Source organism: Gouania willdenowi, chromosome 18 (genome assembly GCF_900634775.1).
Source record: "Gouania willdenowi chromosome 18, fGouWil2.1, whole genome shotgun sequence".
NCBI classification, from domain to species: domain Eukaryota; kingdom Metazoa; phylum Chordata; class Actinopteri; order Blenniiformes; family Gobiesocidae; genus Gouania; species Gouania willdenowi.
In genome coordinates, this window is record NC_041061.1 from 3,216,711 (window position 1) to 3,238,298 (window position 21,588).

General features: G+C 37.1%; 2 protein-coding genes across 3 annotated transcripts; both read right to left on the reverse strand.

Annotated features, from left to right (window-relative positions):
* Nucleotides 1-2,954: 2,954 nt before the first annotated feature.
* Nucleotides 2,955-8,920, reverse strand: ltb4r (leukotriene B4 receptor). 2 transcript variants are annotated; one of them, XM_028474851.1, is made up of 5 exons: nt 8,359-8,920; nt 6,834-7,157; nt 6,666-6,755; nt 6,321-6,594; nt 2,955-3,497 (listed from the first exon to the last, which is right to left on the reverse strand). In XM_028474851.1, exons 2-5 carry the CDS (start codon nt 7,103-7,105, stop codon nt 3,108-3,110), a joined length of 1,026 nt encoding a protein of 341 aa, XP_028330652.1. In that variant the 5' UTR covers nt 7,106-7,157; nt 8,359-8,920; the 3' UTR covers nt 2,955-3,107. The 2 variants fall into 2 exon arrangements, with proteins under 2 accessions (XP_028330652.1, XP_028330651.1); XM_028474850.1 differs by having other exon boundaries at nt 6,666-7,157.
* A 2,900-nt stretch (nt 8,921-11,820) lies between these two features.
* LOC114480377 (leukotriene B4 receptor 1-like) lies at nt 11,821-19,522 on the reverse strand. Its single transcript, XM_028474483.1, has 5 exons — nt 19,381-19,522; nt 13,977-14,546; nt 13,468-13,668; nt 13,340-13,380; nt 11,821-12,555 (listed from the first exon to the last, which is right to left on the reverse strand). Exons 2-5 carry the CDS (start codon nt 14,535-14,537, stop codon nt 12,252-12,254), a joined length of 1,107 nt encoding a protein of 368 aa, XP_028330284.1. The 5' UTR covers nt 14,538-14,546; nt 19,381-19,522; the 3' UTR covers nt 11,821-12,251.
* Nucleotides 19,523-21,588: the final 2,066 nt, after the last annotated feature.

Here is a 21,588-nt window from a genome sequence, read left to right on the forward strand (position 1 = left end):
GATTTTAACAATTAGATTTAAACATTTAGATTTCGATTTAATATTTAGATTTAGATTTAACATTTAGATATAAGGTTTATCATATAGATATGATATATAACATTTAGATTAAATATTTAGACTTAGATTTAACATTTAGATATAACATATAAGATTTAGATTTAGATTAAATATTTAGATATAGATTTAACATTTAGATACAACATATACCATTTAGATTTAGATTTAAATATTTAGATTTAATGGGGGTTTTTTTTATCTCTATATGTGGTAAATGTTGTGTTAAATGTAGGAAAATGTGCTAAATATGAGAAAAGTGAGATAAATAATGAAAATGTGTTAGCAACAACTTTTATCCTGAATTTTTACACTTGGCACCCCATACTCCGTTAGCTCGACTGTGTGGAATCTTTAAAAAGGATCTGAAGACTGCGCTTTTCAAAAAGGCTTTTGGTTAAATTGCTTTTAATTTTTTTATGTTCCTCCTGTTGTTTTAAATTCTCTTGTTTTATTATCCTTTTATGATGTTGGTGCTGTTTTTAGTTTCACTTTTGTTTGTACAGCACTTTGTGTTTTTATCTGTGAAAAGTGTTATATAAATAAAATGTTCTGATTGACTTAAATTGTGTGTGTGTTTCTGCATTCTACAGTTTAATAATTCATGTGTTATTACTGTTAGATTAATGCAGTGGTTACAGAAAGCTCACATACACAGATCATTGATAGATCTTAATGAGTCATAGAGAAAGGCCAAAATCTAATTGTTTATGACGCTTTGAACACTTTTAAACTTTTTTTGGAAGACTTTTAAATTTTTTCTAAATAGCCTATAATGAAATAAAAAGCTTGTTTTGTTCATGCTGGATTATTAAAGACACTTTCAAAAGAGAGAAAGAGACTGTGTCATAAATCTATAAACTATGCTTAAAAATAACAATGGACAAAAAACTTAATTTAGTTTAATGTCACAATGTTTCCCATAGAACACACACACACACACACACACACACACACACACACACATACTAATTTAAGCGAGCTTCCAAAAAAAAAGCTAAGCTAGTTTAGCCTAAATATTATATTACTGTATTTGACATGCATATGAGACTATTGTAGTAATTGTAAACGTATATAGTCAAACGTTCGTTTCACTGTCAGATACATGTTTGACTATAACTTTTATGACATTAAATGAACAATGCCATCCATATTGTCCATGTAGCTGTAACTATTAGCATACCAGACAGGTGGCGCTGTAGCAAAAGACCAAGGTGTCTGAATGTGCGGGTCCACATGTTGGCTGGGCTGTGGACTGTTGAGACCACACTCGTATCTTTTCAGATTGTCCCAAGATACTAAACGATTGGTAAAACACAAGAGTAGAGAAAAAAAAACCTTTCATTTCCATTTCAACCATTTTATTTTATATTATAAATATTACCGTAACATCAGTTTGATCAAAAATGTAACTACTATTAAGAATTATTCTTTTTATTTCCAATAAGATGATAATAAGTACAATTGAAAGCCTCTGAAAGTGAGTCCAACTCTGTTGTGTTTGAAGTAATAATAACAATAATGATGCATTGGATTTTATATAGTGCTTTATCATAGACACTTAAAGCGTTTTCCAGAATTAAAACATTATTCTTTCACACCACACTTAGTGGTGGCAAGCTACTATTGTAGCCACAGCTGCCGTGGATGAGTTGAGTATAAAACAGGCAGGCTGTGTGTGTGTGTGTGTGTGTGTGTGTGTGTGTGTGTGTGTGTGTGTGTGTGTGTGTGTGTGTGTGTGTGTGTGTGTGTGTGTGTGTGTGTGTGTGTGTGTGTGTGTGTGTGTGTGTGTGTGTCAGGTGTTGTGTAGCAGAACAGTGAGAGGAAGGATGTGAAAGATCTGTGATGCAACGTTTAGTTTGTAATGCTGAACATTACACAAACGATGACAGAGTAGAGGTTTATTGTGTGATTCACTCCTAAAACCCACTGTTGATGAATCTGAGATTAAAGACGATGGAACATAGTGGGAGGCAATGTTTAACCTGAGATGGACTGGAAAGCTGTGCAGGTCGTATCCTGCATCAACTTTATCCCTCGGTTAGCACAAAGATCTACTGATCTGTAATAAAAACATTTCCTTTTATTAGGAATGTCATAAACTATCACATCTTTACATTTACAGCTCCACTCAAAAACTGTTTTTATTTCCTTTGACCACGTTGTAATAAAGATCTGTAGAAGAAGAAAAAGCAACTTGTTCCTTTGTATAAAAAGTGTCGTGAAGAAACTTTTATCACAGTGAAAGCAACAAAAATGCGATCGTCCGATTCGAGGTTCACTGAATAAAACGGGTCACCAACCTTTCTACATTGGTGAGCTACATCATAGCTACTGGATAGTTTGTAGGGCTGCCAGTGAGAAAAGCACTTCTTAAATAATACATTTTCATGGTTTCATTTCAACTACAGGGTCAAATAAGTTATAGAAGTAACTTAAAAAGGAAGGAAACGTTGAGGTTTAAAGTACCTGCAACGCTTTTTTCTCCTAATTTATACAATTCTTTTATTTCTATTAAAATTTGATAGAAAATACACCTTGCATTTTTGAAAATCTATCCTACATCCTATATAGTACAGTATATAACATACAACTGACCATACACCAGATCTGCAACACCTAAAAACATTTCTCCCAATATTTCAGTGAAAATAAACATTTGAAGATGGTTCATTTAATATTAAAACTGTATTAGCAGTATTTAACTGTTGGTGACCTCTGGAATGGGCAGTGGTGGGCCATCACTGTGGGATGTTGAGCAAGTCCCTTAATCCCGAACTGCTCCCCAGGCGCCGCAAAAATGGCTGCCCACTGCTCCTCAGGGATGGGTTAAATGCAGAGGACAAATTCCATGTATGTAACAACATTACATGGTCAATTAAAGGCGAAAACCCCGATTTAGTCTTAGTCTTTAGAATAGAAGAATTCTTTTTTGTACATTCTTGTGTTTTTGTTTTCATTACGAGTCATTTTGTGTATTTATGTATTGGGATCTGCACAATATTAGACCGAGCCCCCAGACCACCAGTTTCCCTGTCTAATGTAGTCCATCAGCGAGTGCTACTCTGTTCCACTCCGGCCAAAGTCTTCAGTTCAGCTTCGTCGACCTCCCTGACGGTTTCGTTGCTGCTCTCCTCCGCGCTCTTACTTTTGAAGGTTTTTCCCAACCTCTCCGACAGCGTTCGGAGCATGGAGCTGTCGTCCCGTGAGGAGCTCCTGCGGCTTTGGCGGAAGGTGGACGTGGTCCGGCTCTCGGAGTAGGTGGCTTCAAAGAGCTTTCCCATGAAGCTCAGGCCGGCCTGGCGGATGTGGGAGCTGCCGGCGAACACGTAGAGGATGGGGTTGATGGCGCTGCTGAAGTAGGCGAACGCAGTGACATTAGGGCGGGCGACACGGGCGGCCTTCATCAACGAGTCGCTGCTCTGCAACAGACCGGCAACCTGAAGGAGGGACACGGTAGATCTATGAGGCCTGTGGCAATAACAGACAACTTAGACATTTAGGACATACCGACACTTCTTTAGAAAATTCTTGCAACAATTCGCTCCCATAATTTTTAGGTAAACATTACTGCTGTAATAAGTAAAAAAAAAATCATAAACATAAAGCATACAGTTTAAAAAAAACAACAAACAAAAACCAATCAGCAACAACTGCATGGAATTGACATCATATACATTTTTAAATAGATCTCTAATCCATTCTGGAAAATATTTATTAGCTACAATTACGTGTTCAATTATGATTACAGTGACAAGCATTTTTACAATTAAATTACTTTTCTTTTCAATCTGCAGAAAATCCATTACAATTACGTTCTCAATTACTAAAGTTCAATTACAATGAATCACAACTGCTTAGCCTGAAATAAATAACCTAATAAAAGTTGTCCTTCCTCTTTCTGTCAGTATCTGTTATTATAACGGGTCCTAAAAACTGTAAAATACACTAAAATAAATTGTCTATCATCTAATTTCTTTCCTATCTATTGGTTACCTTATTAGTCTTCCTAATCTATGAAATTATAATCTAGGTTTTAATACATTTGGTTTGGGCGTTGAATCCTTTTATGTGTCAGTATAGCTGCTTTTTTAAATGGTAACATGTGAGAAAGCTAGATATGAAACATATTTTAATAACTGTGAACTATATAAATGTGTAGAACTGTAACATGGCCTTTCCAATTACAATTGATATTTTTATAGAATTTTCAATTTAATTACAAAGTGCATTTTCTGAACTCAATTACAGTTTAATTATGATTACAACAGAAATTTAATACAAAGAAATATAATTACAACTATAATTATGCCATAATTGTAATTAATTATCAACTACGCAATTACAATTACAATTAACCCCAACCCTGATTCAAAGGCTCGACTGAATCTCACTCCAGGACTTTTCCTAATATTAGACTATACAGTTTGTATTTATTTTAAATGTTTATTTACTGCTAAAATAACTCGTTTCTAGACTCTTTCCTGTCACATGGAGACAAATAGAAAAATGTGTCTGATGTTCATTATGTGGTAGAAAGAAGAAAATAGACAAAGGTTTCTAGAATGGTTCTCTCCGCCTTGACCACCTAAGAGGTGTGGGGGTGGGGCCGGGGGGGGTGGGGCCGGGGGCGTGGGGGGTGGAGACACAATTAATGAGGGACACCTGTGAGCTGACGGAGGACACCAGTGTGGAGAGCAGACAGAGAAGTGTGAGAGGAGGAGAAATAGTGGCTACAATTCCATTCCACTTGTTTTACAGTTTTACAAACCAGTGTGAAAAAACAAACTCTTAAAAATCAAGGCGGACTAGAAGAAGACGAGGGATCTTAAAAAGTGTCCTTGTCGGCTCTGCCTCAAAATACAAGACTTCACAAGCTAAGTTTTTACTTCCTACTATCCTCTCTCGTGGCTTTATCTAGATCTTGTTGTCTCTACCTACCTGGACCTTCTACCTCATACACATAACTTAACCCACTTCTAGGAAAGACCCCTGTGCATTCCTCAAAATCAAACACACATGAACACAAATGAAACAAAACTAAACTAAAGCAACAAACAAACAAACTCTACCACTCACTGACTCACTCATGAAACAGAGTTTGAACTGAAAGACTGAACTTCCAACTCATTTCACATATTTGAAGTAAATGTATTTATTCTGTAGAACAAATATCAACAAATTCAGAATTTTCTGTTTATTGTAATAAGTGATTATTGTTTGAATTCAATACAAATCAATGAAGCTTTTGTGTTTTGATTCATTAATTTTTGTAGAAATCAGCTAACTGGGTTACTTTTCTTCAAAGTAAGGTTTCAATTTAAATGTACAATATTGTTTATTCATCTGTGTGTTTTTTAACTTGAACCTTGTCTAACCACAACCTGTGCTACAGGGGTCTCTATAAATCCCAGAAACATACTGTAGACAGAGTTCAGATGGTCCCGTACTGCAAGCACAGGCTGTAATATCACTAAGTTTACCATTATATCGGTCAGTAGAGCTATTATCTTTACCAGAGAGCAAATACTTATTCCTGGTTATTGTTTTACGGAGTTTTATTGGGCTTTATTTAATGGCGATTAGTTCCCACTGCATTGTTATTATACCGTTTCTGGTTTGTTTTTTGTATTTTTTGCACCATCTACCAAGTAAAATTCCTTGTGTTATCTACAAACTCTACTTGGAAATAAAAGTGATTCTGATTCCATCACGCGTCAGCACTGATTGAAAACAACTGGAAACCAGTTAATGCAGAATGCAGGAGGAACTGAACCAGAAATGAATACTTGCTCCATGGTAAAGATAGTAGCTCTAAGGACCGGTACAATGATATACTTTATATTCAAGCCTGTGCATGGAGTACGGAGCCGCCTTTACTCTGTCTCCAGTGTGTTTCCAGGGTTCATAAACACCCCGCTACAGTTAGAAAATCTGCATTGAACACTGGGAACCAGTTCTTCCTAAAGGTTGGAGCACCTTCAGTTTATTCCAGCATCTCCAACAGCAGTAAAAAGACTGCGTTTGTCTGCTAAAGTCAGGGCTCCTGCCCCAAAACAAACCATGATACACAACTCACTCACAAGTGCTGTCCTTGAGGAGAAGATGACGACTAAAGGGGCGCAACATTTGGATTTTTGTCATCTGCTATTGATAAAAGTGTCTGTGTAGCATTTTGCACCAGTGACTTTGACCAATAATCATAGATCTGGGGAAACTTTGAGGATGAAATCTTTTTTTGGCTTTAAATCATCGAGCTTTACCTCCACTATATTGACGATGTGATAAGGCAGCCAGAAGACGGCGAAGGCGCAGATTATCATCAGGATCAGGCGACTTCCCTGACTACGTCGCTGAAACTTGGCGCTCTGAAGGCGACAGATGACGGATCCGTAACACGTGTTGATGAGTGAGAAAGGCAGCAGAAAGCCCATGATGGTCTCAAACAGGTACTGGAAGACTCTGTGGCCCACACTGTTCCAGTGGTATGGGATACACATGGTGCCACTGATGTTCAGTCTTGGCACATGCAGGTTGCTAAGAGCACAACAGGTACACATTGTCAGGATGTAATTGTTTGTCTGTTCATTGTGTATTTTGAGTCCTACCTGCGATAAAAAGGCATCGGCAAAGACAGTAGGAAGGCCATGACCCAGACTCCCAGGAGAAGAAACAGCAGGCCTCGCTTGGTCCTCATCCTTTGGGAGATGAACGGTTTGGTGACGGCTAGCCATCGATCCATGCTCATAAGACAGATGAGATAAATGGACACGTACATATTGACGCTTGACAGGTAATGCACCACCTTGCATGCAGCAGAGCCAAACTCCCACCCCCGACCTCCTGCCAGGTACCGCAGGAAGAGTGGAGCGCTGAGCAGCACGAAGGCATCGGCCAGCGCCAGGTTCAGCACCAGCAGGCAGGTCACGGAGCGCTTCTTCACTTGGCACAGCACCGACCACACCACGAACAGGTTCCCAGGGAAGCCCAGCATGAATGCCAGGGAGAGGATGGCAATGCCAATCTGAACTGAGACGCTGGGAGGCATGGGGACAGTGGACGGAGGGTGTGGCGAAGAGATCTCAGAAGAACAAACGGACCTTCAAAGGACAAGAAATGGATATGTTGCTGAGATGTGTCAACATGGTGCAAGATGGTACAGATCTTAGATACAGGAAATCATTACAACAGTCATACTTTCACAGGAAGTTATTCACCAATCAGCTTTCAGTTATAGGTACTCAAATGTCGTTTATTGCAAACATCCCCCGGGACATGAACCTCATTGGATCAGACTTGTTTGAAGATCATGCACATTCCACGGATTCCAGTTTGGATTATGATATGGGAAATTTGTTGCTAAGTAAACACCTCAAACTGGTTCTTGTGTTTCTCCAACAATTTCTCAACCATTACCTCTGCTGAGAAAAGGTCACAGTTTTCCTCAAAGAGTTGACGTGGTCTGCAACAATGCTGTAGATAAGATGGACAACCCAAGGTTTCCTACTACCTCAGTCTCTCTCCTATTTCCCAAAGTGCATCCTGGTGCCATGTGCGAGTAAGGAGATTTATATTCAGTAGTAAAACCTCATAAAAGACGATCAACTGAACCTAAATCTGACAAGTTTTACAATGTCTGAGCTTTGTTGACAGGACAAGTCTTAAATGCCAAAGGTTGCTGAAAGGCTTTTTATGAAATTCAGGAGTCAGAACTGTAAATTTGGTTTAATGTTTGGTCCATTGGCTGCTTCTCCACAGGGACATAAATGTGATCAGTATCACTTAAATATGGGCAAGCGCAGGAACGTCCAACATCAATAGAGGACGTGTTAATGGGCTTCTTCCATTCTCCACATTTCATGTTTACATTTCTGTTGTTGTTGCTTTTATTGGTCAACATAGGTGTGACACCTTTCCATCACTTCTTCTTAAGTGGTTGGATGGATTTTTATAGATACTGACGACAGCAAAACAAGAAAACTACACGAGAGTTCCGGAGCTACATTTGCCATCATAATGTGCTCCTTAGTTCAAATCATTACACTTCTCCTTTCTGTTCTTCTGCTGCCTCATATATCTACAGTAACTTAAAAACAGAGGTCCAGTCACAGAAAGCGTCAGTGAGCATAACTTTCTTTGAAAACATAAAAACTTAAATCATCTACAATAACTTTGACCGCAGAGTTAAATCTTGCATAAGTCGTTCTTTCCCCATGGCCAAATATTCACATAATTTAGAGAATTAAATTATGTTTATTTTGTTTATCATTATCTTCGAACACAAACAAAATTCATACTAACCTTTAGATGCTATCTCTATCTGAAATCCTCAATGTCGCAGCTAATCTTGGCAAGCGGTCTCCACAAGTGGCACATTCTTCCTGAGAACAGACAAGAACAGCATGCTTTTTGTGTGTATATGAAGTAATAACCATCATGTGATAGGAAAAACACTTACTGAAGGTGTCTGAGTTGCGACAGAGCTTCTGCTTTTTTTACGCTAAAGTTTAGCACCAACTGTGCCACAGCAAATGTTGTAACATGGTGACAAGCCTCTGCTGTAAAAAATATTACTAAACATCTGCTTCCCTGTCATCTGGAAAGAAGGCAGTAGTGATCCCACCAATTACAAATAACTTACCGTTCAGCTACAGCAGACATGGGCTACTGGTGGTACGTGGCCCTCGGTCTAATTTCTTGCGGCCCCCAAGGCAAATGTTCAAAGCAAAATGACCAAGAAAAATACACGAATGTCAGAAAAATACACTAAATAACCAGTGTTTGAAATAACGGCTTTTAAAATAACGGCTTTTTTTTTTTTCAGTAACAAGGTAACCTAACTAATTACTTTTTACGCCGCTACAATGCCATTAACGTTACTGAACGTTAAATACGGTGAGTTACATGCATTGATTGAATAAACTGTTATCTGAAAGCATCCCAGGCTTCTTACTCAGCTGTAGTGAGGAGGCGGGTTAAAAACATGGTGAGCAACTATGATTGGCTAAGGCGGCGTCATGTTTCATGGTAGCCAATCAGAGCCAGTCTTTTTACACATGTGCCAGCACATGCGCCACACACAACCACTACAGATTGGATGAAGCAGCAGAGATGGTGAGCGTGGAGCAGTCTGATGAAAAGTTGACATTTTTAAGGTGGCGATACAAACACTACTTTATATTAATTGTGGTCAAAGTCAAGAACGTGTATGTGAAGTGTTCATTATATCTATGAGTGAAGACTTTGTCAACATCCGTTGTAAGCAACTCAAATTTAATGAAGCGCCTCACGACGACACACGCATCTAAAAAATCTGAATTATTTGACAAAGAGCAACTTTTTTGTTTTTTTTTAACAGTAACACAAATAGTTACTTTCCTTGGTAATGAGTTACTTTTATTATAGAGTAATTCAGTTACTAACTCAGTTATTTTTTGGATCAAGCAGTGAGTAACTATAACTAATTACTTTTTTAAAGTAATGTTCCCAACACTGTAAGTAACAGACAAATATACACAAAATAATAAAAACAAGAGAAATGACAAAGGAACATACAAACTGCTAACAAAAACACAAAATGAGAAGAAAAGAAAATTCACAAAATGACAACAAAAACACAGAAACTCTTTGTTTCCTGTGTTAATTTTCAAATTGATCATTATTCTAAATGCAGACATGGCTGTTGACGACCTGACCCTCAGATTGGACAATCATACTTTTTTGTGGCCCTGCTGTGATAGAACTTGCCAATCCCTGCTCTAGGAAAATGGACCAAAGTAAGTGTGTCAACAGTAAGGGAGTTATATTTGTGGAAATGCAACATTATAAGATCATAAATGATAAAGTTAAGTTCCGTTTCTGTGTTAAATCTTGCAACATTTGCCTCTTTGGCAGCAGGTTCTCGTTCCACACGTCCCTCTGTGAGTGACAGAATGCATTGAGTCAAAATAAAACCTGAGGCGCCGACATCGTGTTTCGGCTCGTGTAGAAACCTTAAACTTGGACTTATTCATAACTCTGTCGTTAAAAGAAAAGATTAAATGTCTGGTGCATAATAGAAAAATATCCTGTACAAGGATTACAACACAGAAAACACGCTGTGCTTCACACTCTAGAGACACCCTCAGGTCTTGGATTTCCAAATGTTGCAAAGTAACAACGCACTGATATTATTCTTCCTGTAAAAGTTATGAACTTTATTTTGACGGACCAAAATGTGACATGGAGTAAAAAGAAAGTCTCATTTGTTAGTAAGATCAGAACCCCAAGAAATATAGTTTTTTCTTTATTTTACAGTGTTTGATTGGTTTGTCTGTTTATATTGAGGTTTTACAATGTTTTGTGTGATTTGAATGTACTTTAGATTTTATTTTGTGGTTTTTTTAAGTGCTTTTATAAATGAAGTTTGGTTGGATTATAGAAAACACTAAATTCAAAGGGGTAACACAGGAATTGTAAGATAGCTCTGATTAGTATTCCAATGGGTGTGTCATGTTTAAGTACCATAGTAATAACTTTCGTTTGTTTTGGGCTTTTTGGGGTGTAAGTTAGAGGACTGTCTAGTTACGATGTCTCTGTCAATGCAACATATTACAAATACTCTTTTTTTTTTTTTTTCTCCTCTTTTTGAGGGAGACATTTTCAAACTTTTTATTTTACAATTACAAAAAAAAAGCACATATGTACATATTTTACAGTTCAAAAACTCCTGACCACACTTCAACATTCATATTAGTACAATGGTTTCTGATGAGGGGAAACTGCTTGACAAACCTAGAGTGATAACTTTCCCTTTCTGTTGGTGGTTCTCATGTTTAGTTATGTTTTCATTCAAGTGTTTGACTACAAGTGTACATGAGGATCTTCACTGCCACCAAGGGGCCACATAATGAACACACACACACACACACACACACACACACACACACATGACTAAGTCATTTCCGCACAGGGGCCAAATATGGAGCAGATGGATCTCAAAGGGTTTTATGTGGGGAGAAGAGTTTGTAAATGTTAGATATCCGTGTATTTATTGTGTAATTTAGGACAATATTGTGTTGTGGCATTGTTTGTAAGGAATTGCAGGATTTTAGTAGACTGAAGCATTCTTTTGACAATTGCGATTAGAATTGGCTGCAGTCGTGTGATATAGGCACGGGAAAATAATGAGTCCCCGAAAATGTTGTGGAGTTTGTGGGGCTGAGACATCAACATCTGAGTCATTTGGTCATTTATATCAGTGGTTCTCAAACTATTTTGGCTCAAACACCCCCTTTCTCTTATTTCTGAAACCAAGTACCCCCTTTTTCCGACTAAAACCTTTTGCTTAAAAAAACTATTTAAAAACAACTATAGAATGTCATTTTGTAAATAAGTGGAATGAAACAGTATTTAGTGCCATAGTTCCCAACCTTTTTTGGATCGTGACCCTATTTTGAAATAAAGAATTTGACTGCATTTTAGTTGAACTATGTTCACAAAGTAAACGTATAGAAATACAGTTTAAGATTGTGTGTTTTTTTGTTTTTGTTTTAAAATAATAATAATTAAAACAGTTCAAAAATCTATTTGAATTTTCAGAAATTTCAGGCGACCTCACATGGGGTCCAGATCCTAAAGTTGAAAAACACTGATTTAGTGGCTCCTGAGTAGATTTATTTCTATAGTTTTTATAATTTTTCATCATTTCATGCCTGGGGTGGGACCAAGACACTTTATTTGTTAATTCATTTTTTTGTAGTGCCATCTTGTACCCCTAGGGTTACACGTACTTCCTTTTGAGAAACACTGATTTAGATTATGATTCATGTATTCTGTCGTTTTTACTTTCTCCTCTTTGGATGCTCTAAATGGCCGGATTTGGCCCCTAAGCCTTGAGTTTAACACATGTTTTAACCTGAACTGAAGACTGTAATACTTTAAAGTAATTGTTGATCTTTTTTTGTCTTGCAAAAGTTTGATGCCAAAACCAGAGGAACTCTGGCTCTGGGAGGATAGTAACAGGAACCATTCTCCACAGCCTTAAAAGTCACTTTGGATGTATCCAGCTGCCGTTCTTTATCAGAGCATCAGCTCCAGTAATGTTTGTAACTCTGCCCTTTAGGAAACAAAACACAACAGTTGAAATGTTTTTGATTTACTCCAATCAGCTGATCAGGGATGTCCAGCACCACCATGGCGTCTTCTTACAGCTTCTACTTCCCGTTTTTAACCGGTTTGCTGGTTGAACTGGAATTGTTGGTTGACTCCGCCTCTTTCTCTTTCAACATGACGGCGTCCGCCTCTTTGTCCTTGTCCTTGCTGTTCTGGCTGTTCTGTCGGCTCTTCCGCATCCCCGAGTCTATTCCCGCGCCCTCGAACAGGCGAGCCATGAAGGCAAAGCCTTCCCGACGAATGTACGACTTGCCCGCGAAGAAGTAAAGCACCGGATTGGCACAGCTGCTGATGAAGGCGATGGAGGAGGTTACGGCGCGGCCTCTGTGCCATATTTTACTCAATCTGTTGAATGGAACAAAGAGAGCGTTCATTCAGACAAAATCCAGAGAAATAGAAACGTTTGAGTTGTCCTCTTGTAAGGGCAAACTAGAACACAGAAACCAGTGACTAACCCAGTCTCAGAGATACGGAAAAACAAAAACCCACAACCAGACTTAGATTTCTTAATCCATGTGACATCTGCCAATTGGAAATTATATCTCTGGACAGAAAACTGTGCCAACACATATTCAGACCTTTTATGCTTTTTTGAGATCTACTGAGTCATCCTCGAGCAGCGTTTAACGCTCTTAACAACAACCTTTATTTCCATGACAAGGAAAAGACAATGACAACATAAAAATAGATACTTACATAATTAAAAAAACAAAATGTAGATTTGTTTTTGTTAACAAAATAAAATCTTTGACATATACATTTTTTTTTCCCCCTTAAAAGGATTAATCAGTAAACAGTTATATTTGATATTTGTGTGTTTTTATATCTGATGTTTGTGTGTTTTGGTTATTGTTTTGTGTGTTTTTAGACTCATTTTGTGTAACATTTGTTTTTGGAGTTATTTAGTTGTCATTTCTTTGTATTTTCTTACTTTTTCTGTTTCTTTTGTGGACCACATGGAATTGAACACCTGTGGCCCCCTATTGTTCCTGTTTGATCTCGTATTTCACAATAACTACTTTCTACTCTACAAAAAGCTCAGAGCCTGTATGAATATGTTCAGTCACAATAAGGAAAATAACAAGGTTATGCAATTGATACAAAGCATCCACGTGTCTGGACCACTTACATAGTTTTTACGGTTCCTGAAGGACACAAAGCCCATGTGACCTGAGGGTAAACAAGATAAGACATATTAGACCATAGAGTAAAATCTCTTTAAGACTCAAACCCAACAAAAGCAAGTTTTTGTCTGACCTGAATCATGTTGACGATGTGGTACGGCAGCCAGAAGAGGCAGAACGTCACTACGATGGCCAGGATCAACTTCTCGCTGCGAATGCGACGGCGAAACCTGGTCTGCCGGATCCTCCGCAAGATGCGGATATAGCTGAAAACAATGACCCCGTAAGGGATCAGAAACCCCAAGACCAGCTCCAACATGTACTGCAAGACCACCTGGACCAGGAGGGAAGCAAACAACATAGAAAGCAGTTTTCAGTTGGTTTAACTTTTTCGGTAAATTGTTTTATTACTTTGCTAAAAATAATAGAAGTTTGACTTAGAATCCCTGCATTTTGATAATCTATTCATGTAGATATTTGAAACCTATTTTATATGTAACTGTTGTCTGTGGTTTGGTTTGCTTCAGTTTAGCTTAGTTTCGGTAGATTAGCATTAGCTTTAATTTAGTTTACTTGTTCATAATTCCTATTGTTGCTAATTGTTTGTAAACGCGTGCAACGTTCGTGGGCATCGTGACTCACATGGTTGTCTTCGTCGTGGAACGAGTCGCACACGGCCGTCGTCCCTTTACACCTCACTTCTCTGAAGATGAGCGCAGGAATGGAGGTCACCATCACCATCAGCCAAATCCCCACCAGCACCCTCATCACAATCTTCCTGCTGGAGATCAGGGTGACGTGCCGCGGCCACAGAATGGCCACCAGTCGGTAGACGCTCATCAGTGTGATGAGCTGGATGGAGGCGTACATGTTGGCCAGGCACAGGTAGAAGAGGATCTTACACATCAGGTTCCCAATAACCCAGTTCTTCATAACCAGGTAGATGACAAAGAACGGCGTGAGAGCCATCAGGGAGCCATCGGCGATGGCCAGGTTGAGGATGAGGAGGGTGGTGACCGACTGCTTTCGGGCTCGAGCGAGGATGCTCCAAATCACAAAGAGGTTTCCCGGGAAGCCCAAGAAGAAAACCAGGCTGAGGATGAGGGCGCCCATCGTGGTGGCGGCTTTGTTATCCACGATGGTAACATTTCCCGCGCTGGAGGCCGTTGAGTTCACGGACAGCTGGCAACTGCTCTGGGTCATGTTTGTACCCTGAAGAGAAAGAAACTGTGCTTAGCTTTGGTTGTAATCAAAAAAATCCTGGTTTCCTGGACAAAATCTGTACAAATGCTGTTAAATTGTATAGTTTGATCAAAACACCCAAGTTATTGATGCTCATTCTTATTTCCAAATGTGTTAGTGTTGAGTCACTGGTTACTGTATGAATGCACGAGAACAAAGTAGTACCAGTATTTACTTGACGTATCTCCATCCAAAGACAATATTTAGTCAGAGAATGACACAGAAAATACTTGAAGCAGCTCACTTGTATTCACAATGTTTAGTCGGTAACTTTGGTGATACTCTTCACCAGAGATGGAGAACTTTAATCACAGCGGGGACACAAAAGTGTGATTGTATCTGATCCGATGGTCACATTATAGACATTCAAGTCAGCATTAGAATAATGACTAATCTGAGAATTAACACAGGAAACAACAAAGGGTTTGTATTTTTTTTGTTGTTGTTTTGTGTCATTTTTTTTTTTCATTTACTTTGTATTTATTTATGTTTCTACCTCGATACCACTGAAGGATGCGTTGTTGATACGGAAACCCATGAGCAAGTTTGAAAGTTTTAGATTCTGGATGCTGGTTTTAACAACAGTGGCAAGGATTTATTTTTCCAAAATCTTTGAGAAAATGTTGATAAGATAAAATTACTTTGAATTCATGGAAATATGACTTTTGAAAACTGTCTAAATCTGCTGATTTATAGAGGTTGAGGCGCATGCTGGTTAACACGTGTGCTTTCTCCATTGAAAACAGAAAATCCTTTCTGTCCACCTTTACTTTCCAGGTTCAGTCTTCATTAAACTGGGCTTCTCTGTGAACTCTGGCTCACACTCCTCGATTCTGATCCATGGCGGGCGTCACTTTGACAGTTCTGACAGCTCTACAGGAGTGTGGCAACAGGTTTTAACTAAGACTCCTAATTCCTGCACAGCGAGACCAGACATGAGCGCGAAGCAGCAAACTTTGTCAGCGTCGATATCTCAGCAACGATTGATAGAAAAAGTTTCTCCTCAGGGTTACTTGGACATTGTGGAGAAAATCTAAAAATGATTGCGTTTTGCTGCCGTCTTCTTTTCAGTTCTGGCTTTGGGTTTCAATGATGTGATGTTAGTCTTTAAAACACTTTAGCAAAGATTTACTTAAGTAATTCATATTTTTACACATTTAACTATACACAGGAGTAGGAGGCGCGCTGCTTGCAACTAACAAAATTGCCTCTGTTTCCGAGCAGTGTTGCAGAGTTGGCAACGTTTTGGATTCTTCAAGTGACACTTTATCCAAACGCAACAAATCTGGCGTCTTTTTCTGCTGTTGAAAGTGACTTTTGGAGATAAATGCAACAATAGTGACTAGGAGTGTGACAATATTGCAATATTACGACGTCGCAAGATGTATTGTTGTGGCGGCTTTTATGAATGAGAAGGAGTCAAGCTTTAGGGTTGCTGGTCAGATGCGGACACAGGGTTTATTATGAACAGACCGGTCTGGGATTCGGAGGTAAACCAACTTTCAGAGTGTGTGCCTCAGTGAATCTGCTGCTGTTCAGTGCTCTGTGTTATGTACAGTATGTTGCTGATAGCAGTAGTCACAACAGCGTGGAGTCTCCTCAGGCAGAGGCCTTGGTGAGTGCTATTAGTGTAGGATAGTATCTTACCTGCTTAGGGCAATCTGACCAGGAGAGAGTTCTATAATACTTATCATGGTAGGTTTGTGGTGTCTCGTAGTGGGATGGTGGCGTCAGATTCTGACATGCTAACTCTCTCTACCCTCCACTGTTGTTGTGAAATAAATGTAATTTTGTTAATTTTGAACCCAAAGTCTCATAACGTGTATTGTAAACTTGGTGTATTATCCCACCTCTAATAGTTAATCCTTATAATCAAGTTTGTTTTTACAATTATGCTCAAAAAATTCCCAAATTGGTTGCAATGCCATGGAATTTCAACATATTGATGATGTTTAGAGTATTCTAAGTGACTTCTGGAAATTTCTTACACGTGGAAGTAAAAACAATTTGACTCTTTTTCTTCATAAAAAAATTAGATTTTTGGGAGGAATTTTCTGGTTTGGTCTACTAAAGTTAAAACTTTTATTCAAGTTCAACAATTCATTTTACTGTATGAGATAAAGAAAACAATATGTACCAATGATTTAGTATCAAGCAGAAGGAGATACTGATTTGTTAGTTTGTGAAGTTTAAATCTTAATCCTTGGTCCCAAACGAGTGCTGACTCAGCGGTTAGATTTTTATTCTCGCTTGAGTAACACTTTGAGTTGCTACTTTCTACTTTTACTCCAGTAATATTTTGCTGAAATACCTGTACCCTTACGTAATATTTACACGCTCCACCCACCTCTGGCATTTATTTTATTAAATAATTACACATAATTGTGTTTTCTATGATCGTTACGATTTCCCGTAGCCAGCCGTATAAATGGCATTCCTGCTTTTCCGTGGAGTACAAAGGACTTCAAAGAAGTTTGAAACCAAAACATTACGGATTACGAGTCGAATCAGCAGAATCCTGTTGGCACAGAGGTGGATAATTACACAGTTTGGACGACATAATGTTCCCGTTTCCTTCCCAACGACTCCTGACTGATGACATACAAGCAGCAGCTATTTGTTGGGATTCAAAGCATGATTTGGGTGAAGGTGACATGCCATCACACGTCGTCACATATCTTTACGACCGATGGAGGAGAACGCCCTTACACACGCGCGCACACACACACTGAGCAGCACGTGTTGTATGAAGGATTATTAATGGAGCGAAATGAGGAGGAAGCTGCAATATCCCATTCATGTTGGTTTAATGAAGTCTTTATCTCCAGTACCAAGGTCCATTCCCTGGTTTTTAGAAGGTTGTCAATGGTTTTTCACCGTCCTACCTTCATGTACCCTCACAGACCCTGAGAATGTTGAATCATATGAAGAACAAAGACAAAAACCAATGGCGAGGCTGTTTTTCCCACAAGTGGGTCATAGATTTTAGGCGGGAAAATGAGCAATTTCAAAATAATGTGACCAGAGGTGAAAGTAACGAATTACAAGTACTCACGTAACTGTAATTGAGTTGCTAAAACCAGCAAGATTAATTTAGTCTTCTTTTTGAATAGTATGTTAAGTTAAGGTTTCGCCTATTCAGACAAGGTTTTTCAGGAAATGTTTATCTCTTGACATGTTTTGACTATCAACTGCCAGTCTTCATCAGAGGAGGTCTGCTGATCGCCTTTGATGCTTCCTTTGAAGTTTCACTTCACTTTCATGTATTAATTTTTGTTTTAAAATGATTAAAAGACATTGTGAAATGACAAAAAATGAAATGAACAGACAACAATCAAATGCATCACATCAGAGTCGACCAATCAAATTAAACGTAACGCACGGCACCAAAACAGCATTGAATGACATAATAATAAACATAGAGGATGAAAGTAACTAGTAACTTTTACTTTGAGTGCTATTTAATTGTGGTACTTTTAGCTTGTACTTGAGGATTGTATGTATGACTTACTTGTACTTGAATACAATTTCAATCAAGTAACAGTACTTCTACTTAAGTAGGATATATCAGCACTCTTTACACCTCTGAATGTGACCCAGTTTACACTCCCACGTATAAATGATATATAAAGTATATAAGGCACCAACAATATCCAAGCAATATGTGACAGTTTCTACAACATATTCACTTAAATGATATTTACCTCAATGTCTTAATTTTTGGGAATAATTTGAGGAAAATTGCAGGATTTGGGAAGCATTGAGTGTTCTAGCAATTTCTCAGTCCGACTTTGTGTGGCACCCCAATGTAGACGTACAAAATAACTCCAACAACACACAAAATGACAGAAAAAACACTCCAAAGGACAACACAAACACACAGAATCACTCCAAAAACCCACAAATTGACACGAAAATTAGCTAAAGGACAACTATAATACATTAAATATGAGAAAAAATACACAAAATGACTGTAGAAACATATTAAAATAGACAAATATACGAAATGACAGCGAAAAAACATTAAATGAGAGCAAATATGCAACAAAAACAAACAAAATGACAACAAAAAACCCATTTTAATAACTCTAGCAAGTTCATTTTGACTTTTTTTTAAATAATATGTTAAAGTTACTCATATGGACACATCAAAGCAATCAGCAGATGCCTCTGATGAAGACTGACCGTTGATAGTCAAAACATGTCAGGAGATCAAAATAAAAAATTCCCCTTATTAAAAAAAACATTATTCTTTCCTGTATTATTGCTCAGAATGGTCATTATTCTATGAATTGACATAAATAATGATAATTTGGCCCTCACTGTGATGAAAGATACCCTTTGCTGACATATAACAATAGATTTAAAGCACTTTTAGAGTGAACTTAAGTGTTTTTAGATGCAAAGACAATGCAAACGACAACAAAGAAGAAGCAGAAAGAAGAAACAAACCTACACACACTGAGCACTGATTGCATTGAGGAAATATGTTGTTGTGTTTCTGCGTTGGTGTTCGAGTGAAACCCAAATGAAATCTGAGTGAAGGTGTGTTCGCGTGCTCTGTGACTCACAAGCATTCCTGCAACGTCGCACCTGTTTTACGAGTAGGAAAAAAAAAGCTCAGAAAAAGGAGCAAAAACTAGAGATTGTTAATAAACAGATTCGTTTAGTCGGCTACAAGTCAATGAGGAGAGTACGGTAGTTATCGTTAGACTAATCTGTAGTAGATCACAGTGATAAGGTGATGTTGTAATCACAGCGAGAGCAACAAACACAACACAACAACACAACATGTGACACTCACCCAGTCATCAACTGTCAGAGGGAGAAAACGGAGCTCAGATCCAGAGGAAAATGTCCCAGTTTGTTGCAGATGTTTTGGAGTTTTTCTGCTCTACTAACGTGCCTCCACCCTCCACACGTTGCTCTCCATTCAGCAGTCATGCCTGCTCTGACATGCAGTGAGAGGTGAAGGTGTGTCCTGGTTACACTCACTTAGGAATTCCACCTGTTTGAACACTTTTCAACGCACAGAAGCTAATGCTGCTCATAATGTTAATGCTAAAGCCACACACGGGACGGGAGTTAAACCGATACTACATGTCAACTCGTAAAGTGTGTTTGAAAAATATGCATTTGAATTCATTGTTTGTAACACATTAGACTAGTATTCTGAATACATTTGAGTTACAGTGTTTTTTTAGTAAGATGTAGCAGAGTATATAGAGTGTTTTGACAGCGTGTCATCAAACAGGAAGTCGCCATATTGGAGGTACTCAGCAGGTAAACAAAGCAGATCCCGAACGTTATTATTTGCCGTATTTTTGGGTGTACCAATAGGTTAGTTTTATAGACTGCCAAAAGTTATGACAAATCAGGGAGAACAATGTCAAATATGATCAGAGGAAAGGAGGGGCTTGTGGTTAGCGAAGCTAAACCAGGATCTACGAGGAAAAAATCTGGACAACATCTGAATTTGTTCGGTCCAAACCTTGTCAGGTAAGTAAATTGTTGATCGCATCAACTCTTAACTAATTTTATCATGTAATAATAAGTCATTATTATGAGAAAAAAGCCATAATTATGAGAAAGAAAATCATAATTACAAGAAAAAAGTCATAATTGTGAGATAGAAAGTCATTATTATGAGAAAAAGTCAATTATGACATTAAAAGTCATGAAATACAAAGTAATTATTGTGAAATACAAAGTCATAATTACAAGATAAAAAGTTATAATTATGAAATAAAAAGTCATAATTATGAAATAAAAAGTCAATTATGGGATAGCAAGTCATAATGAATTACAAAGTCATAATTATGAGATAAAAAGTCATAATTATGGGATGGAAAGTCATTATAATGAAATAGAAAGTAATACTTGTGAGAAAGAAAGTCATAATGAAATAAAAAAGTCAAAATTATGAGAAAGAAAGTCATAATTATGCGATAAAAAAGTCATAATTATGAGGAAGAGAGAAAGAAAGTCGTTTATTATTTGTGTAAAGTTGCAAAAAAATAAAATAAAATGTGACAGAATTATTGAGCAATAAAGACATATTTATGTCTTTCCACTATTTTCTACACTATGAACCATGTGTTGAATTTTAAGAACTGAAATTAAATGAACTGTTATTAAGAGTGTCATTTGTTAATTAATTCATTAGAATGATAACAGTGTCAGTAAACTGCAGCAAATGCTCCGTTAGTAAAGTGGCGCAAACAGACTTCCATTAAAATAAATCAGCCAATGTAAAAGTTCATTTATGTTTTAAATGTATTTATTTGTGTGTAAAAGTACATTTATGTTTTAAATGTATTTATTTGTGTGTAAAAGTCCATTTATTTTTTAATGTATTTATTTGTGTGTAAAAGTACATTTATTTTTTTAGTGTATTTATTTGTGTGTAAAAGTACATTTATGTTTTAAATGTATTTATTTGTGTGTAAAAGTACATTTATTTTTTAAATGTATTTATTTGTGTGTAAAAGTACATTTATTTTTTTAATGTATTTATTTGTGTGTAAAAGTTCATTTATGTTTTAAATGTATTTATTTGTGTGTAAAAGTACATTTATTTTTTAAATGTATTTATTTGTGTGTAAAAGTACATTTTTTTTTAAATGTATTTATTTGTGTGTAAAAGTACATTTATTTTTAATGTATTCATTTGTGTGTAAAAGTACATTTATTTTTTAAATGTATTTATTTGTGTGTAAAAGTACATTTATTTTTAATGTATTCATTTGTGTGTAAAAGTACATTTATTTTTTAAATGTATTTATTTGTGTGTAAAAGTACATTTATTTTTAATGTATTCATTTGTGTGTAAAAGTACATTTATGTTTTAAATGTATTTATTTGTGTGTAAAAGTACATTTATTTTTTAAATGTATTTATTTGTGTGTAAAAGTACATTTATTTTTAATGTATTCATTTGTGTGTAAAAGTACATTTATTTTTTAAATGTATTTATTTGTGTGTAAAAGTTCATTTATGTTTTAAATGTATT

Bases quoted from the DNA above. Each gene is read 5' to 3' on its own strand.
- ltb4r (XM_028474850.1), bottom strand. From the start codon at position 7,105: ATGCCTCCCAGCGTCTCAGTTCAGATTGGCATTGCCATCCTCTCCCTG. The intron at 6,595-6,665 runs GTAGGACTCAAA...TTGTGCTCTTAG, and splicing joins CCGATGCCTTTTTATCGCAG to CAACCTGCATGTGCCAAGAC. The intron at 3,498-6,320 runs GTAAAGCTCGAT...TCCCTCCTTCAG, and splicing joins ACATCGTCAATATAGTGGAG to GTTGCCGGTCTGTTGCAGAG.
- LOC114480377 (XM_028474483.1), bottom strand. From the start codon at position 14,537: ATGACCCAGAGCAGTTGCCAGCTGTCCGTGAACTCAACGGCCTCCAGC. The intron at 13,381-13,467 runs GTCAGACAAAAA...GTTTACCCTCAG, and splicing joins ACATCGTCAACATGATTCAG to GTCACATGGGCTTTGTGTCC. The intron at 12,556-13,339 runs GTAAGTGGTCCA...TCCATTCAACAG, and splicing joins TCAGGAACCGTAAAAACTAT to ATTGAGTAAAATATGGCACA.